Here is a 15,679-nt window from a genome sequence, read left to right on the forward strand (position 1 = left end):
GGGGAAGATAGCTGCGGGGCCAGCGGAGTGGTAAGGCTGCAGGGGATGGGAGGAGCCGGGAAGGGGCTTTGGCTGCCCAGCGGCACTTGGCCGCTGCTTTTCGATCTATAAATAGCCGACTGGGGAAATCCCGGACATTTTTAGATTTTTAAAAATCCCCCCCGGACGGCTATTTATAGAACGAAAAGCCGGACATGTCCGGGGAAATCCGGACATATGGTAGCCCTACCTTCCAACATGTTATAAAAACTCCAGAGCCCACCTGTGCCACAAGTTGTTTTCTGCATATAAAAGCCAGGGCGGCATTAAGGGACAGCAAGCAGGGCAATTGCCCAGGGCCCCACACCACAGCTAAGTTGCTTAGGCGTCTGCTTCAGCCCTGGGTGGTGGGGCTCAGAGGCTTCAGCTCTGCGCGGCAGGGCTTAGGCTTTCGGCCCTGGCCCCCAGTGAATATAACACTAGCCCTGCTTGGCGGACCCCCTGAAACTTGCTCGTGGGCCCCTAGGGGGCCCAGACCCCTGGTTGAGAACCAGGGCCTTACGTGACATCTTTTTAGATACAGATTATGACAACAGTGTGGCAAGTGTAGTGAGTATGTTGGGCCTGACAAGAGTTGCTGACAGAGTTGGACCCAAAGGCCCCTTACCACACTTCCTGGCATTGGCAGCATTCCATGGGGTGTCCAGTGCCCTCCATCTACAGCCTGAGGGAAGGGGGAGTAGATGGATGAGCTCCACAGAATGTGGCTGCTGGTGTGGTTTATAGGGACTCAGGTGCAATCTTCTATCGGGCACACTGCCCTTCTAGATTCTCTCCCCTCAGAGTTGGGGGAGGGGAGTTGCTTGCCCTGGAACCAGTTCATTTCCAGTCCTGCTTGGCTCTTTCCCTTCCCACGGCAGAGGGCCCAACCCTACCTGGTTTGGGACCGCACTCTGCCCACAGAGTCAGCTGAGCTCCCCAATGAGACATTTAATAAAGGGGAATAAGACATGGATCTTTCCTTATGCTTATGGCTTTTCTCTCTGAAGCCTGCAGGGGCCCCAGCCACAGAAGGGGAAGCTGAGTTAGGGGACAGTTTTCCCAGAAAGCAAAACGGAGCCCAGGGACACAAATGGGAATTAGACAGACACATCAGTGAGTCACACTGCTAGTTAGAAATTTGAAATAAAGTTTGGAATTTCCTTCAGAAAGGTTCTGCAGCAGCAAGAGCTGGGTGAACAACCAGCCACGGGGAAGGCAAATAGACGGGAGGGAATTTCAGGGGGAAGGCTATTGCCCTGCTGCCAGGGACTGACAAATCTGGTCCTGCCCACAAGCCTCAAGCAGGCTGAAATACTCCTGGTAACAGGTCTGTGGACCCTAGCATGAGGAACAATGACCACATAAATGTTTTCCAGCTGAACTGAGAGCTGCTTAACTCTGACTTTGGTAAGTCTTTGGTAGGTTTTCCCATATAGTAGCTTATTATGTTTAATTATTTAAGCATGGACCATAGATTTTTATAAATTAATTTTTTTTTTTCCCCAGAGAAACTCCATTTTCATTATTTGTTTCTGGAATTCGTTTGTACTAAGTACTAGATATCTCTCAATTTGTTTTGAATATTATGCAGGTTTGGAAAACTGATAAACACAAAAATACCTATTATAAAATATAATTTAGGTTCTGCATGCATATTTGAACAGAGCCTTGAACTCCTCTTAGACTGGTATTGTGACATGTATCATTCTGAAGGCAGCTTTCCCTAGATTTACAATAAGATCTTTGGTAATGAAAACTACTAAAGTTTCTTTTGTTATTTTAATTAAAGAAATACATCAATGTCGAAAATTTTATTATAAAAGTATTTTATTGACATATTTGCAACGAACAGGATGAAAACATATTTCTCTAAACAAAAAATGAAAGGAGAAAAAAATTAAACAGAAGAAATTTAACCAAAGCCAACAATTAGAGACAAAGGGAAATCAAGTCTATATTATTAGGAAGTCTAAAACACCATGATCCATTTCTTACTTGGGTATATATGCACTGAGTTCAGGATACATCTCGTCTGATTAGGTCACCAAAATAAACAGTTATTGTCTTCAATTTGTTATTGAGAAAATTTTGTTCTATTTCAACTTGACCTCCTGGCCCAGCTAAGGAAGCAACCTAAAAAGAATAAAAACAAATAAAAACAGAAAAACAAGCAATTTCAAAACATGTCTTTCATTCATCTCACAAAACCAAACATCATCAAAAGTGTTTTCTTTGCTACTATTAAAACGGGGACACATTCCTCAGTAACACTGAAAAATCTCCCCCTAAATATTTAAACAAACGAACAAACAACAAAACAATGGCTGATTAGTGTCTATGTGCCATTTGTGCCTCTGAAAAATCTCCCCCCTTCATAGCTATTAAAACAGTAGGACTACATATGTGGAAAAATGCCTGCTATTGTTTCACACTTCAGTGTTATTTAAAACAGGTTACCATAAATGTTAATTCTGAGGTACAGGACCCTCAGTGTTTTGAGAGCACTGCAGTTCGCCCATCTCACTTGCAGCAAACAGCAACAGTAAGGCACCAAAATGCCAGACAGTCCTGAAATTTTATAGATTATCAGGGCTAAATCTTAAGAATCAAGGAAAGGATGAAAGATTGCACGGGAGTTGACTGCTCAAGAAAAAATATGGGATGAGAAAAACGTGTCACAAAAAAACCCTTGACTAGACACTTTTTTTTTTTTTTATTTTAAAGTCTCACACAATGTTTAGAATAAAACAGCTAGCAAACTGACTGGCTGCTGTTGAATGTTCCAGATAGAAATCCTAGTCCCATTGAAGTCAATGACAAAACGTCTACTGAATCTACTGATGTTCAGTTACTATGCTTTGCACATCCTTAATGCTCCACTAATTTTAAAGGAATATTTACAGGCCAGTAGCAAAGTGAACTTGGTGCAGCAGGTGCTCTCATTCTAGGACGATAGCATTCAGCAATTGTGTTCTTCCTACTTTATATTTACAGTATGCAGCAGTACCATTGTGTCAAGTGTGAGCAATCGGAAATACTTGTTTATTACAGCAGTACTTGTGATGCACTACCACAGGAAGGAAAGAAAAAATATAGGGAAGATAATTGAAAATGTATCTTTAAAGAAAAAAAAGCAAAGGTACCCTTGAAGACCCTGATCTGGCAATGTGCATGGGCAGGCAGCTGTGCCGATGCAAGGCCTCCTTGATTTCAGTGTGGTTCCACGCATGTGCTGCAGTCTGCCTGCAGCGGTTCAACGACTGGGTGGCACCCAATGTGATAAACTGATATACTTTACTGTCTTTGCCTCAGTTTTGCATTCAAATTGCTCCCAAGAAAGCAAAGGTACAAAGTGATTCTATGCTGACTAAAATGTGAAGGTCATGGACTGCAAGCCTGCAGTAAATTTCAACTGACCTTTAGACCAAGAAGTCCATGGCAGCAGCTGCTAAAATGCAAAATTAAGTATGCACTGTTACCTCTTCTAAACTCCTTTGAGACTTATACGTGAGTTTATATTTAAACATGCTGAACTTCCTCTTATTTTTGTATTAGTAAAAAACCAGCTACTGTAATAGAGAGGAAATAACATTAATTTAAATTCTACTTGTGAACTTTTTTATTCAAATCAATGACTACATATTAATCTGAAACAGACATTTATTTTCTTACTTACAGCAGCAGACAAAAACAAAAGCATTAAAAGCTTTTTCATCCCACAGTTTAATGTTAATAAGAAAAGACACTGTTCTTGTCAAAATGCAACCTAACACTTAAGGCAAAAAAGCAGAAGCTGACTGAAGTATTTATAAATAGCACAAGAATCTGAATTTGGCAAGTGGTCAGGAATGTTAAATGTTCTGACTTATTTTTTCTTACTTGAAGTTTTAATGGCAAAGTTGTTAACATCTAAGGGCAAAACAAATTTAGGGAGGTTAGTTTTGTGCTACTCTTCTTTAAGAATTCTGTATAAGAAAAAGCAGTAATCATCCCTTCAACAGTGTTGGAATACGTATGTTTTATAATTAGATTTGTTTAAATTAATACATAAATATTTTGGAAGAGACTACTCAGTATGAGAGCAGGTACCTACACAATGCCAGCAAAAAGGCATTTCAATATAATTTCAACACACTTAGGAATAGAATTTACAGAAATGTTTCTGTGCATGACTAATGAATTCCTACTAAACAACAGAAGCATTTAATAAAAGTGTTTGATAAAGTCAAAAAAAAAAGACTGATTTCTTTAATTTTTTCAGCTTCCTAGTAAGCCAAATGGAAACTACACAACAGTGTATCAATACAAAGAAAAATAAAATGTTGGACTTAGCTGAAATGCAGGACATATGCGTTGAAGAAAGATAGCACATACTGAAGCACATTTGAACAATTACACTGTGTGTGGCTATTTATAGTTTCATACTATTAGATCGAGGATGAGTATAGTTACAATTTCATTCAACCACTAAAAATACTTTAAACAAAGTGTGACAAGATTCCGTTAAGCCAATTAAATATATAAGTTTAAACAATATAGGGAAATTAAACAAAATGTAGTATAAAAGTCTCAAGATTCCAGAATGCCATGAACTACACAGGTTGTCTGCTCAAATCCCACCCACACTCTATGCTAATTCCTCAACCTTCTTTTTGTTGAGGGGAGGTCCAGAGAAACAAACAGAATTCAGTACAGAAGTGCTGCTCGCTCATATGGAACAACCTGCATGCAGGAAAAAAATCTAAGAACATTTTCCAGTTATGTTCCCGTACAAAGTACTGGAGATGTAATTACATACAAGATACTTGCCAGCAATTCTAATCAGCAGGGTTCAATGAACCCTGACAGTTATAGAGGGGAAAAAAACACAGCATTACACAAGACTAACTACACAGTAATTAACAAATGCTTTTAAAAACTTCAATTACTGCCTTCCTCAATCCCTATTCCCCCCTTTGTTATTTCAAAACATTCTGTTCTTTCATCTCCCATTATTCTTAGAAATATCAATATGCACCTCCCATTATTCTTAGTAAAATTATTTAAAAAAAACCAACCCGAATTTTCTGACATTTCTCCTTTCTACTGTAGTTACATTTTAAATAATATAAGGGGATGTGAAAAAGGAAATATGAGCACGAAAGTAGATCTGGATAGCTACGTTATCTTAGACAATGATTAAAAATTATGGCTCTTTTTAGGTTAGCAATTAAGGTAATGTGCAAACTTACTATATATGCTGAGAGTACACGATCCATCATGGAATGTTTCTCTGTCCTCTTCTTTTTCTCCTACTTTCTTCAGACCTAAATTCCTTAAAACAGCTAATCTAGGCATCAATTTCCTCCACTAGCTGGACTTACAATGCATAGACTCCCCTAAAATGCCCAACTTCTTTGATTGCTCACACTGCCATTTTGCTTTCTCTAAAGAATCAGTCTTACAACTGTGCTATGGCACCCATGTCAATTTATACAATATGTAGATAGAAAATTAAAATTAATATTCCAACAACCTAGAAGCGAACAAAAATCCTAACCTATTAAGGAAAGATGATATTCTTTAAATGCTTTGGGCTTTACACAGAATACAACGAAATTCCGATTACTCGCTATCCTTTTAGGCAGCATTTTTCATGTAAATACTTTAAAGACCCAATGAAGAATGACAACTACACCTCTACCTCGAATAACGCTGTCCTTAGGAGCCAAAAAATCTTACTGCGTTATAGGTGAAACCGCGTTACATCGAACTTGCTTTGATCCACCGGAGTGTGCAGCCCCGCACCCCCAGAGCACTGCTTTACAGCATTATATTCGAATTTGTGTTATATCGGGTTGCGTTATATTGAGGTACAGGTGTACATATGGGATCCCCTCAAAACTCGTGTCATTTAAAAACTGAGATAAGCCCAAACCAAAATCCCAGATCCAAGCACCTTGAAATTTAGCAAATCCAGAACTGATCCTGTGATTCTTTCTATTTTGTCTTGAGTCTTCATTAAATACTAGAGAAGCTGAGTTTGTTTTATAGAGGAGATGCATTTTAAAAGCAAAATACAGTAAGTATAGTTACCTGGCAAAATCTATGAATCTAAGTTCTTCTCCTATGCCAATCAGTGCACATTCAAATTAACATAAAATCTCCCTGTCTCTCACTCTTTGCCTTTAACTATTCGGAAGGGAAGTTGTAAAAGATCCCAAAAGTGGGACTGTCCCTATAAAATCGGGACATCTGGTCATCCTACTTTGCTATGTCTTGGACCTTGTCTAAAAAGCAATGCTAACCAAAGGGATCAGCAGCAGTTTTAAGGACCAGCTCCTCACAAAGCTACAGAGATAGAAATGCATGTCATACAACATCTGAAAGCTGGGTTAAGCTACTTAACATTATTGTCTATGCCTGGTAGGTCATGAGAGAGACTATAATCCAGGGGTCGGAAACGTTCGGCACACGGCTCGCCAGGGTAAGCACTCTGGCGGGCCGGGCCAGTTTTATTTACCTGCTGACGCGGCAGATTTGGCCGATCGCGGCCCCCACTGGCCGTGGTTCGCCGTCCCGGGCCAATGGGGGTGGCAAGAAGCCGCAGCCAGCACATCGTTCGCCGGCGCCGCTTCTCGCCGCCCCATTGGCCTGGGACGGCGAACTGCGGCCAGTAGGGACCGCGATTGGCCGAACCTGCCGCGTCAGCAGGTAAATAAAACTGGCCCGGCCCGCCAGGTTGCTTACCCTGGCGAGCTGCGTGCCGAACGTTGCCGACCCCTGCTATAATCAAATCTCATGCTTCAGCGGGTTGTCTGCAGGGGTCAGGAAGGAATTTTTCCCCCAACACATAATTGGCTAGGTGTGTTCTGGGTTTATTTGTTCTCCCCTTCCTCTGAAGCATCAGGGATTGGCCACAGCTGAAGACAGGACACCGTACAGGATGGACCAGTGCTCCTAAGGTATTCAGAAATTCCTCTTTCTAGATGCCTGGATGGTGCGTCTTGCTCACATACTGATTGCCAGACTTAGGTTGGGAAGGACTAGCAGGACCCCTGGAAGTTTCTCCTCCTTCCCCTGCATTGTGGGGTGTGGTTTGCGTGCTGGGATCATGCAGACATCTCTGACCTAATCAATTTCCTGTCATTACAGGGGCCTCAAGCATTGGTGATACTTTAGTCTGTCCTGTTCTCTGCCAGTTTAGTCTCCTGAGGACTGAAATGCCTTATTCTAAGAAAAGCCTTTGGGCTTAATATAGGGGTATATGGAGGAAATGTAATGGCTTGTGATATACTGGTGGTCATACAAAATGATGTGATGGTCCTTTCTAGACTTAAACTCTATGGAAAAATATTCTATGAAAAAATGCAGTGGGTGCATGCCTAGAATTTGATATTTCATGCTTTAGAGATTAATGTTGCCATGGAAAATGTGAAGTGAAATGCTGTGGACAGCTACAGTCTTGGTTTATGCTTGTAAAAGAAATCCTGCTTTCACTGCACATTTAATGAAACAGAATTGGATTTTATTTTGCACAAGACTTTAGCTGACACCTGGGCAGTTTGCCTAAATCTTTTCCTTAAATTCAGAGGGAACTCCCGTGCAGCCACTGAGTAATAACTTATCTGCAGCCATCTTATAAACCATCATCCTGAGAATTTTTGTCGTGCTGTTCCGGTTATTATTCCAAACATGAGTATTTTGTTGGCTCTGTCAGCTTTACACAATGATGATTCATTTGGCCAACAAATCACCAATTAATAGCTCCCCTTCCAGTAAAGTTTTTTGTGTTCATTTTTCCTCACCTTATCTAATTGCTTGTGAAGTTTAATATTTTTTTTATAAAGCAGAGTTAAAGTGAAATGAGATTTGCTTAAGTGCTAAAAGCTAAAGCACAAGTCATTAGATGTTCCCCAAAAAACAGAAGTAGCACTGCTCCTTTTCTTCTGTAGTATTAAACTAATATGCTGTACCAAAAAACTCAGCTGAAGAGAAGAATTTTTGATGAATGTTTTTGTGGCAACTAACAGGAAAAGACCTTTCCTCTTAATAAAAAACAACAACACAACATTTCAGTTTATGGAAGCCAAAGTTCTGTTAAAATATCATTGGGAAGCCACTGATATAGAAATTAAAATAGACTCTTTATGGTTAAAAGCAAAAGTCCACCCTGCTCTTGATGAATATTTCACACCACTATTTTTTAGATACTTCAATATTTACTGATAAACAGCTGGTGCAAATATCTTACAACGTAAATAGCAAACAGCAAGTTAAGAAGATCTTAACTTGCTGAAGCTCAGAAGATCTTTAGTGGACAATATGAATCATCAGCACAAAGGCAACATACCTGAAACCCTTCAGAACCCCAGGAAAGAGTTACATTCTGGCCTCCCAATTTAACGTATAAGCATTTTCCCTCTGAAACCACATGTTTACTCAATTTACAGAGAGATTTGTTTCTGTCTGGAACCCACTTTGATTCTCAAATTAGTTTTTACTGGTTTCCTTTTTGTTTGAACAATATAAGACATTTTGTTTGTAGTTTTTATGGACAGGTTTTAACAATATCATTATACCCTGTATTGCCTAGTCTTAACATATCATATAGAAGCTCAATACTATCTTGATTGATTTGGCTTATTAGGATAATATCATAAAGGTGAAAGACCATATCTGAAGTTTTTTGTACCCTGCTGCTTTTGCAAGAGAACAAGCCACCTAATTTTATTTTTTCAAACCAAATAAGAAGCCTCTTGGGATGTAGATAAATACACTCTAATCTTTGCAAAAACTTTCATGAAAAATATGTTTCTAGACCTAACATGATTGATCCTAATGTCAATCACTTACAGAGTGTAACTCCACATAATTCACCACCAATTATTATATATTAGTTGTATTAACATAGCACCCAGGGGCCCCAATTATAGATCAAGACCCCCTTTGTGCTAGGTACTGTACAAACATGGAACAAGAAGACAATCTCTGCTCCATATGGCTTAATATCAAAATAATCTATTTTAAGTGAAATTATTTGAGTAATAAGACTGGGAGATCTAAGCCTGTTCTGCACTACAAAGTTAGGTCGATGTAAGTCGCCTTGCGTCAACCTATTTATGCATGTGTCTATGTTCAAAATTTGTCTCCGGCTAACATAAGCATCCCATGACAGAGAGACAGTGAAAGCACCTCCCTGAGCAGCACAGAGCCATGGTCAATCTACTTTGGTCAATGCAGTGCGAGCGTAGACTCCACATTATTCGAAGCAGTGCACTCAAAGCCAGTTAAGACTAACTTGATGGTTAGACAGAGTGCTGAGATGTGACAGGTGGGGCAGCACTCTGACCACTGTAGCCTGAATTGGTTCCCCTAGTAATGGCTGATTGAATAATTAGCTAATCAGAAGGAGAGGCTAGGGAGGTAAGGAACTAATTAGACCTCAACAATTAGACCTGAACCACCTGATAAAAGCCAAGAAGGAAGTGTTATGTGGGGGAAGGAGGACATGGCTAGCTGAGCCTAGAATGAAGGCTCTCCTTAGAGAGAGGGAGACCTCCTCTCCTTTTAGGACCCTAGCAAAGAAGGGCTGAAAGAAGCAGAGGTTAAAACTGTGATGTTGCACTGTACTGGGGCTGGTGATTGGGTTTAGAATAAAATGCAGCCTACATACAAGAAGAAAGTGGGTCTGAGCAGTTTCTGGGGCATCAGGACAGAGCATGGCCCTGTCACGATGGGCAAAACCCACTTACCCCATTATTTCCTTCTAGAATATAATTTTTTTTCTGAAGATGGTGAAAGCTGCAGAGATGTTAAGGGAAACTATAGAGGGAGCAAGGAGACCATAGAAGGAATGGGAGGGCACTAGTAGTTGCCAAGGAAGTAAGGAATTACAGCTAGATGTGGAAAATATCTGGATAAACTGGCTTTCTATACAGCTTAAAAGATAGCAAAGCTACACAAAGTTATTTGGGAAAATGTCTTTTGTATGGAAAATCCATCTGTGGCTTAACCTTTATGGAGGAATATACTATGCTCATCCTTACGATCCTAACAGACGCATGCTGAGAAAACTTATCTCCTAACTATCAGCTAAAAAGCTCTAATAGAGAGCTCTGTGAAGCAATATAATGGTTTAACATAAATCACCATTTGTACTCTGCTTTGAGGCTACCTTCACCCTCACCATTTGTAACAAAGAAGGGAAAATGGGAAATCATTATTACTAATGTTTTCTGAAAAGAATCCTGCTCCCTCTCTCACCCCCATAACATTTTCATTGAGGGGAGAGGGGAGAGGAGAACCACTGTTGAAAATAATCAGTGCATATTACTTTAGAAGGCCAATGAAAGTTTGCTTGTTGGGAATAACAAGGGTGCTTTCATGGTTGCTAACCCAGAATTGTTATTAGTCTTGATAGTTAAAGATTGCAATCACCTTTGCTGAAATAATGTGGAGTAGGTTGAATAAAATCCAGTGATAGGAAGACAATTTACAGCAGGTTAATTATTGTATGCTGAGATCAAGATTTTCCAAAGGGACTAGTGATTTTGGGTCTCCAATTTGAAACACCTTAAAGCAGTGATTCTCAAACTTATTTGCTCATGCCCCCCTTCTTTGTGTCTGTAGTAGTTTACCCCCCCCGGCCACATAAGTACATATACAGATAAACAAAAAATCAAAATGCAACTCTCACTAAATATTAAAAACAGTAAGGCATTGATTCAAACAGAGCCAATGATCCATTGGAATAAGAGGAAAAGCAAAACTGCTTGTGGTCGATGCTTACAATTAAATGTGCACACCCCGTCCTAGCAAACGGATTAACATATAGATGGCAACAACTTTGTATAACGCTGTGCAAGCTTAACAGAAATCCATCAAAATGCACAGCCCCAGCTGAGGAACCTGATATGTCTGGACGAATCAGCTTGGATAATTATTCATTGCTTTGGGTAAAGTACACCCCCCCCCGTAACACTTCTCACGCCCTCTCCCCCAGAATATATTCCGGGGGGGGGGGGGGAGGAGTGGGCGAGCACAGTTGGAGAACCTTTCCCTTAAAGGGACCCAATTTTCAGAAGGTGAATGCTTAGCACTTTCTGAAAATCAGATTTCAAGATCTCAAGCTGAGCACCCAAAAACAGAGGCTCCCAAAAATAGATACTCTCTCAAAACTTGACCCAAATGATTTTAACCTGTGAAAATTGTTTACTGGACTAAGGGCACTTTGTAACAGTTGTTTTTAACTGTTTTATAATTGCATGCCTTATTTACAGAACTGAAAAGAGACCCTGTTAAGAAATAAGGACAATTCATGGTAACGCATATTATAAACGGTCTTTTTGCTAAAAGGGAAAAAAAATGTGTTTTCTAAAGTAAATATTCACTCATAACTACTGACCTTGTATGCAACTTGATTATTTTTAAAATTAAAAATAGGATACTCAAGTGCTCAGAATATAGTATCATGGAAGCTAATTAAGCAGAGTCAAGAGTGGCTAGTGATAATCCAAATTCCACAAGTTTCTTGGTAACTAGCCTCTAACAATATTGGTTGGGCTGGTAAAAAAATCATATTAAGTAAGTTGATACTTGAATTGGAAAACCAATTTTACCCCCTGTGGGTGATTTGCACTAGGTGTTCTCCCATCATTTTATTAAAGCTATTCCAATTCTCTCTCTTTTTGCCAGGTTAAACATCCTACACAGTTTTAATCAGAGGTGTCACCTGCAGGATTTCAGTAGAACATATGAGGAGGGCCACTCCACAAAACCAATTTCATTTTTACCATTTAATGATAGAATAGATGTCTCAAAGTTAACTTTTGTGTTGTTTAAAATAACACTGGACAGAAACCTCATGAATGTGTCATGTTAGGACCTAACTGTGATAAGTTCTCCTTCTAAGGTTATGTCTACATTATGCACCTTTTAGCGGCACAGCTGTGCCGCTAAAAGGTGCACAGTGTAGCTACTCTTTCGTCAGTAAAATTTGTGTCATTTAGGGTGTGTGCATTTTTTTCACACCCCTGAACGACAAAAGTTTAGCGATGAAAGTCCAGTGTAGATGAAGCGCAAGAGTCAGACCATATATGTGTGTACCAGAAAGAGCATCTCCTCCAACCTAGGTCAACTCTTAGCAAAGGTATTAACAGTCTGAGAGAAAGGAAAACAGGTCAATATTACTCCTGGGGGAATTCTGTGCATCTGCGGATGCACAGAATTCATCTGTCTCACATAATTTTGTATTTTCCTGCATAAAAAACATTTAGCCTAAGAAGTGCTGCAGTTCCGTCTTTTGCCCACCAGGCTGTGTTCGTGCCAGCTGTTCTAGTGCCATAGTGGCCTCTGGTGGGTAAAAGGCAGAACTGCAGCACTTCTTAGGCTAAATGTATTTCATATGGGAAAATGCAAAATTCTATGCCCAGTGTTGCAGAATTCCCCCAGGAGCAAAATTCATCACTGACCCCTGCCCACGGATCCAGGTTAGAACAGAGTGGGGCACACAGGGCTGCTGGGAGGGGATGTCACAGACTGGGGTTCAGAATGGCAAGTGGGGGGAAGACAGCCTGGAGCATTGGCTCAGGAGCTAGTGGGGTGACAGCATTAAGTCTGGGGATGGGGGAGGGGAGCTACAGACACCTCTGGGGATGAAGGGATGGGGAAGACATGCCTGACTGAAGGGGAGAAACTTGGGGTCAGACAGGGTCTGCATTGGACAGCTTCCTAACACCCTAACAATCCCATCTCCTCTCCCCCAAAGAAAAACCTCCCACCCACACCCAACACCCTCCAGGTTCACTCCTAGGCTCCTTCCCTCTCCCTCAGCTCCTCTGTTACCCCTGACTCCGGCAAGCCTTTGCACTGCTTCTGACAGGTGCAGGAAATACAGTTCTATATTGTAATTTAAATGAATTGTACAAAGTTCCGTATTAATATACATAGTAAGGAATCTATTTGTCAAAAAAATCTTTTTTTTTTTTGTCTGCATTGTTACAGACATACTTGCTGACAGATATTTTGAAATAAATTAACAAAATAATTAGTAACTCGCATGATTATATTGTGTTATTTTCATAAATAGAATATGCAGAATTCTCAAATAATGTGCAGAATTTAAATTTTTTCGGCACAGAGTTCCCCCAGAAGTACAATATGCACAACAATATGCTCTTTCTTAGCAAATATAAAAGGTTGCAACATTTCAAGAGAGAGTAGCAAAATCTCCTAAGAAAAAACAAGCTATGAAAAGAGCCAGCACTACTACCTTGGGGCAAGTTCTGCTCCTGATCCTGATGGTTTTACTACTTGGTTTGAAAAAATATTGTAAGTGAAAAAGTCACCAGGAGAAGTTAGTGGGGTTTCTTCAGCTATCTGAATGTTCACAGAGTTCCCACTGTGCTTGATTTTGAAAACTGTAAAACAAACAAAACAAATACTCTAAAGAGAACAAGGAAGTCTCTTTAAAGCTGTGACTCTAATCCTTTTCTTTAAACTTGTCTCTCCGGAAGAGTTTTTCCAGGTGAAATTTTGTGCCATGGTATGTAAACGTACAACTAGCAACCAATTAAAATGACCTCTCAATTCAAGCGTTGTTAAATCGTTTGATTGATAGTTTTGATACTTTGAAAATGCTAGTTCTGGATTTTTTTTTTATTATTTTTTTTAAGAGAAAATGTACTCGGTGCATTAAAACCCTGATGCAAGGAGATTTAGCACATGCAGTATGTCACACATACAAAGAGTGTAGGGCTGTCAAGCGATTAAAAAAATTAATTGTGATTAATTGCACTGTTAAACAATAATTGAATACCATTTATTTAAATATTTTTGGATGTTTTCTACATTTTCAAATATACTGATTTCAATTACAACACAGAATACAAAGTGCACAGCGCTCACTTTATATTTATTTTTGATTACAAGTATTTGCACTGTAAAAAAACAAAAATAGTATTTTTCAATTCACCTATTACAAGTACTGTAGTGCAATCTTTTTATCATGAAAGTTGAACTTAAAAATGTAGAATTATGTACAAAACCCCCCTGCATTCAAAAATAAAACAATGTAAAACTTTAGCACCTACAAGTCCACTCAGTCCTAGTTCTTGATGTTCAGCCAATCACTCAGACAAACAAGCTTGCTTACATTTGCAGGAGATAATGCTGCCCTGATAGTGAGAACAGGCATTCTCATGGCACTGTTGTAGCCGGAGTCGCAAGATATTTACGTGCCACATGCGCTAAAGATTCATATGTCCCTTCATGCTTCAACCACCATTCTCGGGAACATGAGTCCATGCTGTCCTGCTCGATAACCATCCAAAGCATTGTGGACCAACACATGTTCATTTTCATTATCTGAGTCAGATGCCACCAGTGGAAGGTTGATTTTCTTTTTTGGTGGTTCAGTTTCTGTAGTTTCCACATCGGAGGGTTGTTCTTTTCAGACTTCTGAAAGCATGCTCCATACCTCGTCCCTCTTAGATTTTGGAAGGCACTTCAGATTCATAAACCTTGGGTCGAGTGCTGTAGCTATCTTTAGAAATCTCACATTGGCACCTTCTTTGTGTTTTGTCAAATCTGCAGTGAAAATGTTCTTAAAATGAACAACATGTGCTGGGTCACCATCCAAGACTGCTATAACATGAACTGTATGGCAGAATGTGGGTAAAACAGAGCAGGGGACATACAATTGTCACCAGTTCAGTCACAAATTTAATTAACTTGTTATTTTTTTAACGAGTGTCAGCAGCATGGAAGCATGTCCTCTGGAATGGTGGCCAAAGCATGAAGGGGCACGAACGTTTCACATATCTGGCACGTAAATACCTTGCAATGCCAGTTACAAAAGTGTCATGCAAATGCCCGTTCTCACTTTCTGGTGACATTGCAAACAAGAAAAGGACAGCATTATCTCCTGTAAATGTAAACAAACTTGTCTGTCTTAGCGATTGGTTGAACAAGAAGTAGGACTGGGTGGACTTGTAGACTCTGAAGTTTTAAATTGTTTTGATTTTGAGTGCAGTTATGTAACAAAAAAAATCTACATTTGTAAGTTGCACTTTCATGACAAAGAGATTGCACTACAGTACTTGTATCAGATGAACTGAAATACTATTTCTTTTATCATTTTTACCGTGCAAATATTTGTAAGCAAAAATAATATACTCTTTGATTTCAATTACAACCCAGAATACAATATGTATGAAAGGGTAGAAAAACATCCAAAATATTTAATAAATTTCAATTGGTATTCTACTGTTTAACAGTGCGATTAAAACTGCAATTAATCGTGATTAATTCTTTTGAGTTAATTGTATGAGTTAACTGTGATTAATCGACAGCCATAAAGAGTGCTTAAAAACAAGGAAATTAAGATTTATAATTAGCACAGATAGAAAGAACCTTTTTAAAAAAAAGTTAAAAACAGGTCTTTTATATTTTACTGGGGCTGTTCATCTTCAATTTGACCTAAAAATGCAACACATGAAAAATTATTCTTGTAACAAGAACACAATCATAGGCAGGTAAATTTGATGGGATTTCAAAAAACCAAAACAGTTTCTTTAACACTTTTCCACATGTTTTATTAATACTACTGCTCCCTCTAGAAATAGAAGAATGAACTGAAGAGAAACAATTTGATTAATTGCACCTTATCAAGGGCTAG

General features: G+C 39.4%; 1 protein-coding gene across 1 annotated transcript in view; it reads right to left on the minus strand.

Annotated features, from left to right (window-relative positions):
- Window positions 1-1,836: 1,836 nt before the first annotated feature.
- TGS1 (trimethylguanosine synthase 1) overlaps window positions 1,837-15,679 on the minus strand; it is a 39,436-nt gene continuing 25,593 nt past the window's right edge. Inside the window, exon 13 of the mRNA XM_054018439.1 lies at window positions 1,837-2,154. Coding sequence (XP_053874414.1) covers window positions 2,038-2,154 — 117 coding nt within the window. The 3' untranslated portion in view covers window positions 1,837-2,037. The remainder of the gene's footprint in view (window positions 2,155-15,679) is intronic.

Source organism: Malaclemys terrapin, chromosome 2 (assembly GCF_027887155.1).
Source record: "Malaclemys terrapin pileata isolate rMalTer1 chromosome 2, rMalTer1.hap1, whole genome shotgun sequence".
Lineage (NCBI taxonomy): Eukaryota > Metazoa > Chordata > Testudines > Emydidae > Malaclemys > Malaclemys terrapin.